We start from the raw sequence: 15,291 nt of genomic DNA, 5'->3' as shown, positions 1-15,291 counted from the left end.
GCATGATCCTAGGTTAAGTGCTATGTCTTCTCTTTCTTTCCAGCTGACCCAAATCTCAAGAGATGCAATGAGCTCCTGGTCAGCAAGCTGAGAGCTCAGGTGGTACATGAAACGACAACTCATCCTCTCTCAGTTTCTTTGGCAACTGCTGCTAGGAAAAAACTTAGCTTTCCCAAGACACCCAGTGGTGATGCAGATGAGTCAGCACAACATTTTGACATTTGGTCTGGTGTAAAAGAATTGCCCAAAAATCGTGACAGCTCTGTCATAAAATGAACTACAAATTACACTGGGAAGGCCATTACCTGGCAATTACATCAAAGTACAGAGACTTCTGTAATGGAGGATTCCTGCGGGGATGAATTAGTATTGTGTGAGGATAATGTGCACACTGATGAGGGTGAGAATGATGACAGTGTAGATTGCAGGTGCTGGTATCTAGCTGAGAGAAGGGAGCTAGCTGATGCTGGCATGCTTGCCAATATTTTGGGTAGAATGGCATGTTGGCAATTGTATGTTTTTCAACAGTAAACCTTCACCTTTATTTGAGAGGTGTTTTGTTTCTTTAAAGGGTACAAGCTTTTATTTTACATTTTTGTTTCCCTGACTTAAAACCACTGTGCACTTGAACATTGGCTTTAGCACATGACGTAAAGGCATTAGTATCATCATGACTAAGACTGGAGAGTGACAAGAACAATGTGACTGAAGACTGGAGAGTGACAAGAACACTGCTATCCCTGTTTCTGTGTGACCAACGGCACTGAAACCGGAGAGTGACAAGAACACTGTCACCCCTCCTGTTTCTGTATGAGCAATGGCACAGAGCAATGTGACTGGAGAGTGACAAGGACGCTGCCACCAATCCTGTTTCTGTATGAGCTATGGTACAGTTGAATGTCACTGGAGACTTTTAAAAATTCTGCCAGCCCTATTATTACAATTTTGCTTTCAGCACTGAAAAATGCCACCTCTCCTGTTTCTGAGTGAGCTATGGCACAGTAGAATGTCACTGGAGACTTTTAATTACACTGCCAGCCCTATAATAAGTCTTTCAGCACTGAAAACTGACACCTCTTCTGTTTCTGTGTGAGCTTTGTCACAGTTCAGTGTCACTGGAGACTGCCAAGAGCATTGCCACCCCTTCTGTGTCTCACTGTGAAATGGCGTTGGATCCCCATGGAGGGCGGTACTTATAGAATTCAAAACTTGCGAGATCTGATGACGCAACAATGACGTTTTACCTCATTTTCTCTTCTGAGGGTACTCAGGTCAGCAACGGATCAGGCCCGGTTCTCGGAGAACCGAGCCTGAGCATCTCTACTCTTAGCCCTCATATATCCGTTTCATCCTCACCTACCCCTATTTCCTGCACTAAGTATCTGACGTCTATATTTTTCCTACTCTCCCCCTAAACCCTTCAATACAACACTCTAACAAGACACCAATTACACTGCTTCAAACCTCACTCTAGTTGTTCCTCCGCCTTCTGCTTTGTCCCCTTCCAACTATTCTGTAAATACTCATGAGCAGAGCCCCCCTACCTTCTGTCGGCTCCTACTCATCTACCTTGTATGTATATGTGTCATGTTTTATGTACATTTTTTCGCTACTGTCCTGCACAATGACGACGACGAAAAAGACAAAGAATATTATGAGGTCTATAGGTGTAATTTTGTGAAAACAAATGGCTCATGGTACAAGAAATATGAAAGAGAAGCAGTCTGCTCTCTGAGTGATGATTAAACGTAGGCTGTGTAGACTATATTATTAGTGGGAGGGCCCCATGACAAGATGTGAGTTATAGGAAATTAGGTCTGAGAAGTAACTAGATGCAAGAATGAAAGGCTTTCCATGAAACAAATAATGTAGTATTTTTAACATAATTTAATTGGATGAAAACAGAGAGATTTGAAAGCAATAATTATAGACCCGAGATTTATGTAATATCATCTTTAAAAGATTGGAACGGGAAGCAGAGTGGGGGACATTGTAAAGAAGCAGGCAGTAACCTCAAACAAGATTATAACGGAAGGAACAAGAGTTTTGCCAGGTAAGGAAAAAAAAAACATTGTTACACTATATTGGAAAAGAGGAAGTAGCAAGTTACAGCTGTGTGTGGTAGATGTGGCTAACATAAAAGGGAGGAATCTGTGATGACAGCCAGACACTGACTACATGGTACTAGATGACTTGTTGCATTATTATTGTAGATTTGTTACAACAAATTGGGTTTGGTAGTAAGATGATCAGTTCAGTCTAGTACATTTTAATTTTGAGGCGACATTTACTAAGATAGCTGCGAATCAGCAAGATTGATTCTCATCTGCACAGAGCTGATATCTGAAACCACATCAACTGATAGGTCACAAGGTCAGTTTTATTGTAAACAAATAAACAGATCAATACATCAATTTGTGAAATACTAAGACTGGGTACACACTACAGAAAGTTTCTAACAATGCGATACCCTTAGCGAATTTACCAAAGACTGAAGTTCAGATCTGCACTCTATTTGTGTGTACACACTAAAGAAGTTTTAAACAATTATTATACGATTTAGCATCTAAGTTGTGATTTTTGTCTGTCATAACCATCGTGACTCCGTACACACTGTGCAGAAATATGACCTCCTAGCAACAATATGTTAAATAAATTTAAATAAAAGGCTGAATCTCAGAGCACACAACACCCACAAAGATTCAGGAAATGGAAATACACCTTCACCATTCATTCTGTTGTATAGCGTTGTGAATAGTGTACCTTTGTCAACTCTGCACAAGTACTATGATTCATATTAATATCATGGCCACAAGAAATCAGCAGGGAGCTTGTGGTTTGCTGCTTGTCGCTATGGCAAGAAGACTGCAAACACAGACGTGGAGGGAAAGAAGGATAAAGAATCGTACTTGTTGGACCAAGGAGTGGTTCTAGTGGAGAGACTCGTTTTAACATATGCCCTGCTATAGGAAATATGGGACAACAACCCTGATGACTTCAGGAATTTCAGATTTATTATTGCTTTGTCATTAAAAGAACACTATTCCCATTTCCTTGACGTTTTGATAGCGCCACGTGCCAGATGTAGAGACAATATCATAAATGTAAATATATACACACACAAAGGTGTCGCTTTTGAAGGAACTATTGTTGGACAGACAGTGGTGAGTATGTACACACTGCAGGACTGGAACAACATTTTTCCATTGTTGAAAGACATTTTTAGTCTGGTTTAAAAATCAATGCAATACAATGAGCTTTGGAAATGATAATCATTCATTGTTACAGTGTACACACTATGCAATATTGGGCCCAGTCATTTATCATGTGACTGGCCCAATAATGGGCTGAAAACACTGTAGTTTGCACCCAGCCTAAATGAGAGCAGTCAGAAAGAGAAACAGGAGGGCCTCAAATCCTAATTTGTATAAAACAAGTTAAGTAGATAATGGTACAGTTTGTACATAGCTAAGCTAAAGGACCAACAACATATAAACAACAATATACAGCATATCTCATGGTAGTAAAGACTTCTAGTATAATATATACTGCACTAAGAGCAAACTCTAGGTAGCCTATACACTGAACAATTACAAGAGGGAAGCAACCTGGGGGAACTGTAGCAAAAAATGGCATTATATCAAGGGTTGGGCAAAAAAAAAAGCAGTCACACAATATTTCATACCTTAATAAAGCTATATACATTTTTTTGCAGGGTGGCTCTTTACATGCTCGTGGTATTAGGTGTTCTACTGATACCCATAGCCACATGATGGTGCTACACGTCGCGTGTCCGTTGGACCGTGAAGTCACAGTTTCCTATAAGGCCATCTGCTATGTAGGGTTGACTTAATCCTATGTGAAAGTTACCGCTTCTTACCAGACAGCAATTCTATGAACTACATTAAATGTGATGTTCTGTGCTTACATGTTTACATTTACATAGGTATATTGCATCACAGTACTAAGCAAAGCAATCAGTCGCCAGGCAACACACAGGATCTACAGTGTAATTGTGTGCTCCTTACCTCCTAGATTCATCCCAGCCTGGAGACACTTCTGTAATCTGCATGCAGGACAATTCTTCCTCCGAATCTTGTCAATAATGCAGTCATTCCTTCCTGCACAGAGATAGCTGTGCTGCCCTGAAAACACACAGGGAGGATTTATTTTCTATCGCAATGGTTTCATATTTGAAGTACATACACACATTGCTCTGTAAACATTTACTTTAAGATAAATAACATTAAAAAAGATGAGGCAGTCAAATGAGAAATGGACAATGTGGTAACAATGAAACAACAACTTCGACAAAGTACAGAAAAATAAAGACACTGATGGATACAATGCAGCTAGCAGTGAAATATAAATGTACGATAGACTGTAATTTAAAAATAAAGATCATTTGCAATTGATGTAATGATGTCATTTCCTATGGAACAATTTCAAAGATCTGTTTTCTAACAACTTCTAATAAATAACCGTAGAGCATCTGAACTGCAGGCCTGTAGAGGCAAATGTACACAAGCAGATTCAAAACCTAGCACACATTCTACTGCCACTGTTTATGAGTGGGTGAGATGCAGCTACTGCTTTCAGAGATGAGTATAGTATAATATGCGGTTGTCCTGTGGTTTTCCCCCTTTCATCAACAACAATTACTAGTCAATCAATCTCATTCACGTTGCTGCACTACAGTCTGTTGTGATGGCGCGTCTTATGAAAATGCTTCCCTCCCTGAAACAACACATTTAATATGCAGTTGTTGCATTTGCCTTTAGAAATTTATTCCTATTGCAATATACTCCAGAGTTCCAAAGAAGTAACATTCCTTAATCATATTGGTCATGAACTGTGCAACTCAATGCACCTATCCTCTGCCATGCAAAGATACTGAGCTAGAGATGACTGAAATTACAGCAAGATTTCACGCAAACTTGAGTTATGGTGGAACAACAAAGGGGTTTGTAGAAGTACATTCAACACAATTTTCAATTTCCCCTTTTACTTTGCCATTCTACAGAATATACAGTGTGCATTTCAGCACCCAGCAAGCTAAACTATTTATTTAGTGTACCCTTATGTGCAAGTCTACAATTTAAATACTGTTGCCCTTTTATTATGCATGCTAGGTGAAAAGACATGTCTAGGCACCGCCTGTGTCATGTCATATATATCCGTCATTAAATCACCTACACATTGATGCTTTACTGTCCATTTGTCTCAAAGAAGTAGGAGGAGAAAGGGAAGTTTATCAGCTATTTGAGTTTCAATATTTCTATAAACATAACTGTGAAAGTCGCAAAGTGCGCCCATGTACAGCTTCCACTGAAAGACGCTCTGAACAACGCCTGTAAAGCAAACATAACAATTCTTTTTGTTTGTGATTGGAGAGGAGATTATTGGGGTGAGTGACCATGGTAGTTAGATTGCCATATTGGGGGTAGGTATCCTAATGACTCCGTGAGAAAATAAACTGTAAACTACTATTTTGTTGTAATTTTGCTTTCACTCTGTAAAATACTTGGAGGTGAGATATCTGTCAAGTGAGTGCCACATTTTGATAATAACGTATCAGGCATGCACATCCAACAATTTTTATGCACCTTTATGCTCGACCAGATGCAACATATGTACAAAGCTAGTAACACCTATAGCCTGTACTGATCTGTCCATTATCTAGCTATGCTAATTCACAAGGACACCATTTTTGCATGAATACTTGTAAAATATTCCATTGTGTTGTTGCCAGTAGTTACCAGTTAAGTGGTTAAGTACATTAATAGCTAGTTGTTCCGTGAGAAAGGCAAGTACTCAGTGACAGTGTTACGTCAGTTAATTTAACCACATTATATTTCCTATTTGGACTCATTATAACTTAAAGCAGCAACCCAATGAAAACAATCAAGTGCGTTTTTAAACATAAATCACTGTATTTTTTTTCTACATGTTGTTACTAATGATTTATAATTCTGGACTACTATGGCAGCCACAGTCACATGGCACATCAAATATGAGCAGAGAAACTTTGGAATGCCTCTCTAAGCTCTGTCTGCGCTGTGGCACCCTCCTTCTCCCCCTCTGCCGTCACATAACATGCAGACACTGAGCCTGATTCATCTTCAGACATAAGTCCAGTTGCTTGCTGTATCTTACGTGAAATTGCTCTGCACATGTTCAGACACGCAAGTGAACGCAATTCAAGTCCAAACACAAGTGACACTTCCGCCGGCCTATGATTTGAAGGGCATAACAGGGAAGGGAAAGACGCCGTGGGCAGTGGCAGGCTGGGCTGGGTGGCATTTGCCCCCCCCCCCTTGATGACCGGTTCTATAGTGGGCTACCTGGGCTGGGTCACTGGGCCACCTGCTTTTTTTTCCCTTTAAAATGTTTGTAATTGGCTGCTGAGTCGAATCTTGTCCCCTGAGCTAAAATTTGACCCTGCACGTAGGCAATGTACAGTAAGGGCGTTCCAAGGTCGAACTCAGGCGCATTTGTCTGTTTCAAGCTTTAGGCATTTCTGAACATGTGTTTTAGCTGTAACACTTGCACCAACTATAGGGCAATTGTAAGAGCCCATTGATAGAAATGACGGAAGTGCATGCTCGCAGAACATATGTTTGCAATTAAGAGAAAATGTAAAAATGCATTTTATGTGCATTATTAAGAACATTCTGATATATGTATTTCATGTAACAAAAAAAGATAATTTTTTTAAATGTATATTTTATCAATGATTATAGTATTAAGAGTTGTTAATGTCTTTCATTTTTTTCTCCATGTGTTCTGATAGGACTTTATGTTGCACATATGCCTTGTGCGTATTTTTGCAGTGTTCTGTCTGTCTGCCCATGGCAAGCTCTGTAAAGAGAGCGCACTTACACCCATATTCAAATTGAAACTTTTCTTGAGATCTGCTTGTGATTGACTATAGGCATATGTGCATGCAATTTATGTCTGATTTTAAAAACACAAAATGTGTTCATATTGCATTCTAAGAATCAGGCCCTCTGTGTCTGTGTAGCAGACTGTGCCTGATAGCCGTTTTTGTTTGCTCATCAGAGAACTTTTGGAAAGGAGATAAGTATTTGTAGGAGTATAGCATAAGATTCATGCTTAAAACGTACTTGCCATTTAATCTTCTATGTGGGATTGCAGCTTTAAGGTGAATTTTGTCATACTTCACATATTATAAACAATGTGACATCTTTGAGAGCTACTGTTTTATTTTTAGTGTGTTGGAAAATAATTGGTCAATATATAGGACAAATATATCAGTACATACACATAAAGCAAGAAAAATATTTTACTTGCTTTTTCATTGAAAGGTTCAATACCTTTGACTAAACAATCCTCACTCCTAAACTAGTTCATTGCTGGGAGAGGGGAGGGTCACCTATTTGTACAAAGCAGCTGACCCCAAACTCACTGGGACTGATGTGGGAGAACTGCAGCTTAGCTGGCTGAAATTATCTGTGTCAAACCTTAAATATATTTTACTGCACAACTTCAGCACACATGGCAATGTTTATATTCATTTTGAAATATTACATGTACTACTAACACAGCAACATTATTTTAGAAAAGTGAAGGTCAACTTAGCATGAAAGACGAAATGGGGAAACCCCAGTCTGCAGAATACAGCTGGTTTTTAGAATTATAATTAGCACATCCTGTTGATCTAGCAAGAAAATGCTAAGCAACAGCAATGTGCAAACTATAAGGAATACATGCTCATACATTAAATACATTATTGCGCTGTAGGGCGATATAAACATTTTCGGAAATGTTTGACAGTGTCCCAGTTTGTTTTCTTTCTCTGCATTGCAGTAGAAGGACAGGGAAAACACACCCTATTTACAGCATTAGTGCCATCTATTTTAACTTTTCCCATTAAATGTTCAGTAAAATGTATGTACATGTCATTATGCAAAAAGAACCTCATAACTATCATCTATCTATCTACCTAATCCTTACTTGGCAAACGTAAAATATCAGCTGTACAAACGCTGCTTTGTGCTTTCATGCAGTTTATTGTACCAATGCCTCTGTACATGTAGATAAGGTTTTAAAATCTCAATTTCAAGCATTTATTGTGAAATAAAAATAGTTATCGGTTTGCCAAAAAGCACAATAGTGGAAGCAATTGTTCTTTTTAAACTACTATAGGGCATGACTACTCTGTCTAAATTCTCAAACCTTCAGACAATACCAAAGGAATACAGAGATACAAAAGAGTAAATGACAATAAAAACACACATATGTGATAAGGAGTTGTTATACGAGTAACCTCATTTAATTCAAACACCTATGTGATCATTAAACTCCAAAATTGATATATTTTCTGCTTTAATCAGACATTCAACTACATCTATGTTAAGATGTAAAGCAGTATATCTCCCTTCCAGCTGAAGGTCCTCCCCATCTGTAGGGCACAGGGCCGGATTAACCATAGGGCTAACTGGGCTACAGCCCAGGGGTCTATGGCATTCAGGGGGCCCTTGAAAGTGCTCAGCAGCAGTATTGATAGGTCGGGGGAGGGGGCGCCCCAGCCCGATCAGTGCTGCTGAGCACTTTCCCTGCAGTACTTCCCCGGCGCGCTGTAGTCTCCTTACTGAGGAGATCTCGTGAGTCTCACTCTCATGAGATCTCCTCAGTAAAGAGTGTACAGTGCGCCGGAGAAGGAGAAGAAGGAGGTAAGTGCCGGGGGGAGGGGCGACTCGGATCACCGGGGGGGGGGGAGGGGCGGCTCGGATCACGGGGGGGCCCTCACGGGGGAATGGAGGCCCCCTTAGCCCAGGGGCCTCCATTCCCTTAATCCGGCCCAGGTAGGGCAGTGTACTATTGAAATAAGAAACAAGTCAAAAAGCTGAGACTACATTCTATTGAACTACAGTGACTGGCCCTGGCCCTGTTTATGACTCCACCAATCCAAAGAGTATTTCATTTGTAGTAAATCTGCAAACATGGCAATCTCTCTGTCTCTCACTGCCTACTCAGAGGAGCATCTACTTCCTAGTAGTATGATGGACATATATAGCTAACTATAACCGTGTCAATTATTGCATGTATATTTTTCAGCTTAGCAATGTACAGATTTTGATAAACATTAATGTCTGATACTGGCTTTACATGCTAATTTGTAGGTGTTTCAAGTACGAAACAAATGTAAATTTTTTTTTTTATATATATAGTGAATATGAATAATAATTTTAGATTTGTTTTACATTTCATGATCTAATCAAGGCTGGATATTTTTTGTTTGTTTTGTTTTAATGCAGTCTGAACATGTTTAAACTGGACTGAAGAAGTGTGTTATCCAGTGTTTAATGTTTCCTAATAATAATAAGTGACCAATAAATAAAAGTCACCAAGCGCTAAGAGTTGGAGAGCCAATGGCCCATACAACAGACTTGGCACAATGATTTTTATGGGAGCTGCCCAAGTCTGTCCCATGGTTTTCTGAAGGTGCGGAGAAACGGTAAAACAGTGTTATATAACGGTCATGTGATGTAGCCTAAAAGAAATACTGAAAGCACAGGCTGCTGTTGCTGGGCAGTTTCTAGATACTCAGAGAAAAATCTTTACAAGACTCGAAGAGGAAAACTTCAACAAAGTTGGTTTCTACAATTTCTCTTTTAGACTTATCAAAAGATAAATGAACAAAGCTGAAAGTATGCAGTGAATAAAGCGAGGAAGTGCTAGGTCCAATGACTGCTGCTGTATTCTTACTTGGCAATTGTTGACTTTAGGGCTGTCATCACTAACTTTTATGAATAAATAATAAAATCTGATAAGGAATCAAATACGGGCATCTGTGTTTGACATGTAATGCCAGCAATGGCAAAGGCCGACAAAACCACTGCTGATTTGGTTTATTTAAATATTTTTTTTACTCTTATTTTATGCATGGCTTCTACAAGCCCATTGTTTATGATACAGAGGCATTACTGGCAAATATCAGTAATGTTTCTTCCATGAATAAATAAAAATACATAAAATCATAGCTGCCTACTCTCCCAGAATGTCCGGGATACTCCCAAATTTTTGGGAGCTCTCCCGGACTCCTGGGAGAGCAGGGCAACCGCCCGAATCCTGCCCGCTTCACTAGTGAAGTGGGTGGAGGCGGGGCTAATTGTGTCATCCAGCCCCGCCCCTGCTATAATAGGCTGGAATTGGTATTGTATAGCAAGGGGGCAGGGCCTAATGATACTATTAGCGTGACCATGCTCCAAGACACAGCCAACTTTGGAGATCTCCAAAGTTGGCAAGTATGCATAAAATCATTACATCCTTATGACATTAGAAGTCATGAACCATATAAATAATGATTTCTATTTTCTTATTTTGTAAATATATGTGATTTGGAAATGCTGGGGAGCCATCTATATTGCAGCCATTACAACAGTAATCACGAAAGCACCAGTAATCTGGAGCTCCCCCTTCAAGGCCTTTACATAAGGTGAAGTTAGGATACAACATACTACTTACATCCACTGTACCTGCTGACTGGCCTCCAATCAATGCTTAGCTAGGGGTCTCAACTATTGCCTTCAATTTATGTCTGCTACTGAATCATCTAACCACAATGTAATACAATTCAACCTCAAAAGTGACAGTCATTTAGTGTTTTCCTTGTACAGTTTTAGTTGAATGCAGTATACATCCTGAATATTTGTACCATTTCTTACTTGTTCAAACATTCTGTGCACCATTTCTCTTCCGCTCAGACATCCTGTGCACCATTTCTCTTCCGCTCAGACATGCTGTGCACCATTTCTCTTCCGCTCAGACATCCTGTGTACCATTTCTCTTCCGCTCAGACATCCTGTGCACCATTTCTCTTCCGCTCAGACATCCTGTGCACCATTTCTCTTCCGCTCAGACATCCTGTGCACCATTTCTCTTCCGCTCAGACATCCTGTTCACCATTTCTCTTCCTCTCAGACATCTTGTGCACCATTTCTCTTCCGCTCAGACATGCTGTGCACCATTTCTCTTCCGCTCAGACATCCTGTGCACCATTTCTCTTCCTCTCAGACATCTTGTGCACCATTTCTCTTCCGCTCAGACATCCTGCACACCATTTCTCTTCCGCTCAGACATCCTGTTCACCATTTCTCTTCCTCTCAGACATCTTGTGCACCATTTCTCTTCCGCTCAGACATGCTGTGCACCATTTCTCTTCTGCTCAGACATCCTGTGCACCATTTCTCTTCCGCTCAGACATCCTGTGCACCATTTCTCTTCCGCTCAGACATCCTGTGCACCATTTCTCTTCCTCTCAGACATCCTGTGCACCATTTCTCTTCCGCTCAGACATCCTGTGCACCATTTCTCTTCCGCTCAGACATCCTGTGCACCATTTCTCTTCCGCTCAGACATCCTGTGCACCATTTCTCTTCCGCTCAGACATCCTGTGCACCATTTCTCTTCCGCTCAGACATCCTGTGCACCATTTCTCTTCCGCTCAGACATCCTGTGCACCATTTCTCTTCCGCTCAGACATCCTGTGCACCATTTCTCTTCCGCTCAGACATCCTGTGCACCATTTCTCTTCCGCTCAGACATCCTGTGCACCATTTCTCTTCTGCTCAGACATCCTGTGCACCATTTCTCTTCCGCTCAGACATCCTGTGCACCATTTCTCTTCCGCTCAGACATCTTGTGCACCATTTCTCTTCTGCTCAGACAGTCAGTGCACTATTTCTCCTATGCTTAGACAGTCCATGCATTATTTCTCATCTGCCCAGATATTCTGTGCACAACTTCTCTTCCAGTTAGGCTATCTTGCAAGGTTGATGTGTATGTATAATACTTGTTTTAAGCTCCTTTTCAGCTCAGTTCAAGGCCTGGTAATTGAAACATAACTCAAACATGTGGTGGAAAGAAATGTGTGGTGGTTTGATCTTCTCACTCAAGATGATACCATTTTGGAAGTGTAAGAGCTTAATACTTATGCCGCCATAAAATCCAAGAAATAAATCTTTAGCTCTACTGTATAATTTAAGTTTCTGGAAGGAGAGACGGAAATGTTCTTTTCAACCAGGAATATAGGCCTGTCCATACACTGTGAGCGCTCTTTCCATAAAAATGAATGTATTAATTGTTGGGGAAAAGGTGGATGAGGAACTTGATACAGTGTTGATCTTTATAACTGATGTACCACTTCACATTCTAACTAAACCTCTGTTTAACTACATAATTTCACTTTTAAACATAAAAGGCAAAAACACTTCTCTGTCACTCACCGGACTGTGAGTGCTTCTTCCCGGACATTTAGGAACCGTGGCCGTCCTCCATCCTGAGGGACTGCGCATGCGCAGCCCTTTCTATACCTCCAGTGTATGTTCCTTTAACTTAATTGGCAGATCAGGCAACCTCCCTATATTAAGCACCTGTGGTCATCACCACATTGCCTGATCTTGGAGTCTCATTCCCCATGAGTCTCTGAAGGTGTTCCTGTGTTTCCTCGTTTATTCAGCCCAGCTGATTCCTGTGGTTTCCAAACCACTTCTACCTCTGTGGTTTCCAAACCACTTCTACTACTGTGGTTCCCATACCACTTCTACCATCTACTGTATCATCGTGACTGTGAGCTGATTCCTATCCGCTGCCTCCGTGCACTACAGTCTTCTAACCACTTCAACTCTACCTTGTATCATTGGGACTGTTAGCTGATGCCTATCCGCTGCCTCCGTGCACTACAGTCTTTCATTCACATCCACTCACCTGTTCATGATTGTGACTGCCAGCTGATTCCTATCCGCTGCCTCCGTGCACTACAGGCTTCAACCTGCAACTCGTCTGTGTTTCATCATCGTGACTGTTTGGCTGATTTCTATCCGCTGCCTCCGTGCACTACAGTCTTCAACCTGCAACTCGTCTGTGTTTCATCATCGTGACTGCTAGCTGATTCCTATCCGCTGCCTCCGTGCACTACAGTCTTCAACCTGCAACCCGTCTGTGTTTCATCGTGACTGTTTAGCTTATTCCTATCCGCCGCCTCTGTGCGCTTCAGTCTTCAGCCCTTGTCAACTCTCCCGTGTTTCCTTGAGTCTGCTGCCACTATTGCTACCCGCTACTCTCCGTGATCAACTGTTCCAGTTCAACTCTGCTCTGGTGTCCCATCGTTACTGCACCTGCTGGTTGCTATTGGCCACCTCCGTGTTCCCGCAGAGACCCGCTGCTGTTACTTCTCAGCGCTACGCATCCATCTACTGCTGATCCGCTCTCCACGCCTTCCTGGGTTCCCTGCTGGTCTACCTACCTGTGCGCTGCACCTGCTAGACCACCGCTTCACCCATCCAGGGACTTTGCATCCTGCCGGCCTCCTGCCGTTCAGGTATCTCTGCACTTCTGTCTGACTGCCTTCTCCTGAACCACGGTATGCATACTTCCCATTGACTGTGCTGTGTATTGCATACCTTGCTGGACTGTGTTGGTTCTCCTCTGGAGTGTACTATCCGCTGAGTCTATTGCCATCATTGACTGTGTTATCTCATGCTGGATTACTTCAAGAGACTTTCTATATTGGCAGTGTTGTTCAGTCATTTATACATTTATATTGTGCATATTACTGTGGATCAAAGTCAAGGTGCCCGTGTATATATTGTGTTGCAGTCTCTCCCCATGCACCTCCTCACATATATATTCAGTGGTACAACTTGCTAGTGGCAGACCACTGACCCCTGTTTCCAGTTTCACCTGCTCCAGTATCCTCTCACATAGCAGTGGTACAACTTGCTATCCGCAGACCGCTGACTCTCATCACCTCCTCGTTTCTGTTGGACATTCCTCCTCACTATAGCAGTGGTACAACTTGCTACCGCAGACCACTGACTACCTTCACGTGTCCTTTGTCCATACAGTTCCTCGTGTATTACTACCTCCATATTGCCAGTGCTGCTAGTCATAGACTTTCCTGAGCATCTCATCATCTGCTATTTCCTGTTCCGTGATCACCCTGCTACCAGAGTACCATATTACCACCTATACTGCTCTGGTAAGCCTATCACCTGGTGATCCCTGGGTAAAGACTCCTAGTGCCCGTGACAGTAAGATCAGGCCATGACAGACCCAGATACGGAACCTACCGCTAAAGAGATGCTGCAGCATCTGGTCAGCCGTGTGGAGCAACAGGATGCTCGCCAACAGCTGTTACTTCAATGTTACCAATCATTAACCTCCCAAGGAACATCTGGACAGACTGTTACAGCTAATATTGAAGCTCCTGTGCTTTCCTCCGTTTCCCCAGTGCCATCCCAGGTGTCTACAGCTCCTACGCTTCACCTGCCTACTCCGTCAAAATATGACGGGGACCCCAAAACTTGTAGAGGTTTCCTTAACCAATGTTCAGTCCATTTTGAACTCCAACCTCAAAATTTTTCTACCCATCGTTCCAGAGTGGCCTATCTTATCTCATTGTTTTCGGGACAAGCCCTGGCTTGGGCCTCCCCCCTGTGGGAAAGAAACGATCCAATTCTACAAGATAGTGCCAAATTCATTTCCACGTTCCGAAGTGTGTTCGATGAACCAGGTCGTGTGACCTCCGCTGCTTCCAGCATTCTTCGTTTGCGACAAGGCTCCCATACAGTAGGACAGTATGTCATTCAATTTAGGATCTTAGCCTCTGAACTTCAGTGGAACACTGAAGCATTAGTTGCCGCCTTCTGGCAGGGGCTCTCCGATAAAATTAAAGATGCACTGACTACCCAAGAGCTTCCTTCGTCACTAGAAGATTTGATCTCTCTTTGCCATCGTGTAGATATGAGATTTCGTGAAAGAGAGTCTGAGAAAACAACAGCTGTCAAAGCACCTCTTCGTTTAAACCCTCAATTTCGTCCAGCTCCATCCTCTGTGATTCCCATGGAGATAGGACGTTCCAAATTATCTTCAGAGGAAAGGAAACGAAGAGTAAAGAATAGACTCTGTATCTATTGTGCTGATTCCACGCATATGCTCAGCTCTTGCCCTAAGAGATCGGGAAATGCCAGGCCCTAACTAGTTCTGGAGAGGTGAAGTTAGGGTCCCTGGAGTCCTCTCCATTGTCTATGAAATCTAAAGTCTGCGCTTTTGATGTTACGATTTCCTTTGCTACCAAATCCTTTGAGTCACAGGCATTGATTGATTCCGGAGCAGCAGGAAATTTCATTTCTAAATCACTAGTGAATCAATGGTCCCTACCAGTGATCACTTTAAAAACACCCATTACTGTGACGGCTATAGATGGATCACGCCTCATCAATGGTCTCATCACCCAGAGTACGTCTCCAGTAACCCTTCAGATTG

The 15,291-nt window shown here is 41.9% G+C and overlaps 1 protein-coding gene across 2 annotated transcripts in view; it reads right to left on the bottom strand.

Annotated features, from left to right (window-relative positions):
• Positions 1–15,291, bottom strand: part of NR3C2 (nuclear receptor subfamily 3 group C member 2) — a 305,523-nt gene that overhangs the window by 86,955 nt on the left and 203,277 nt on the right. For both annotated transcript variants that reach the window (XM_075198951.1, XM_075198958.1), the window contains exon 4: positions 4,029–4,145. In XM_075198951.1, coding sequence (XP_075055052.1) covers positions 4,029–4,145 — 117 coding nt within the window. The remainder of the gene's footprint in view (positions 1–4,028; positions 4,146–15,291) is intronic.

This window comes from Mixophyes fleayi, chromosome 1 (assembly GCF_038048845.1).
Source record: "Mixophyes fleayi isolate aMixFle1 chromosome 1, aMixFle1.hap1, whole genome shotgun sequence".
Classification (NCBI taxonomy): domain Eukaryota; kingdom Metazoa; phylum Chordata; class Amphibia; order Anura; family Limnodynastidae; genus Mixophyes; species Mixophyes fleayi.
This window is presented reverse-complemented; position numbering and strand designations above follow the sequence as displayed.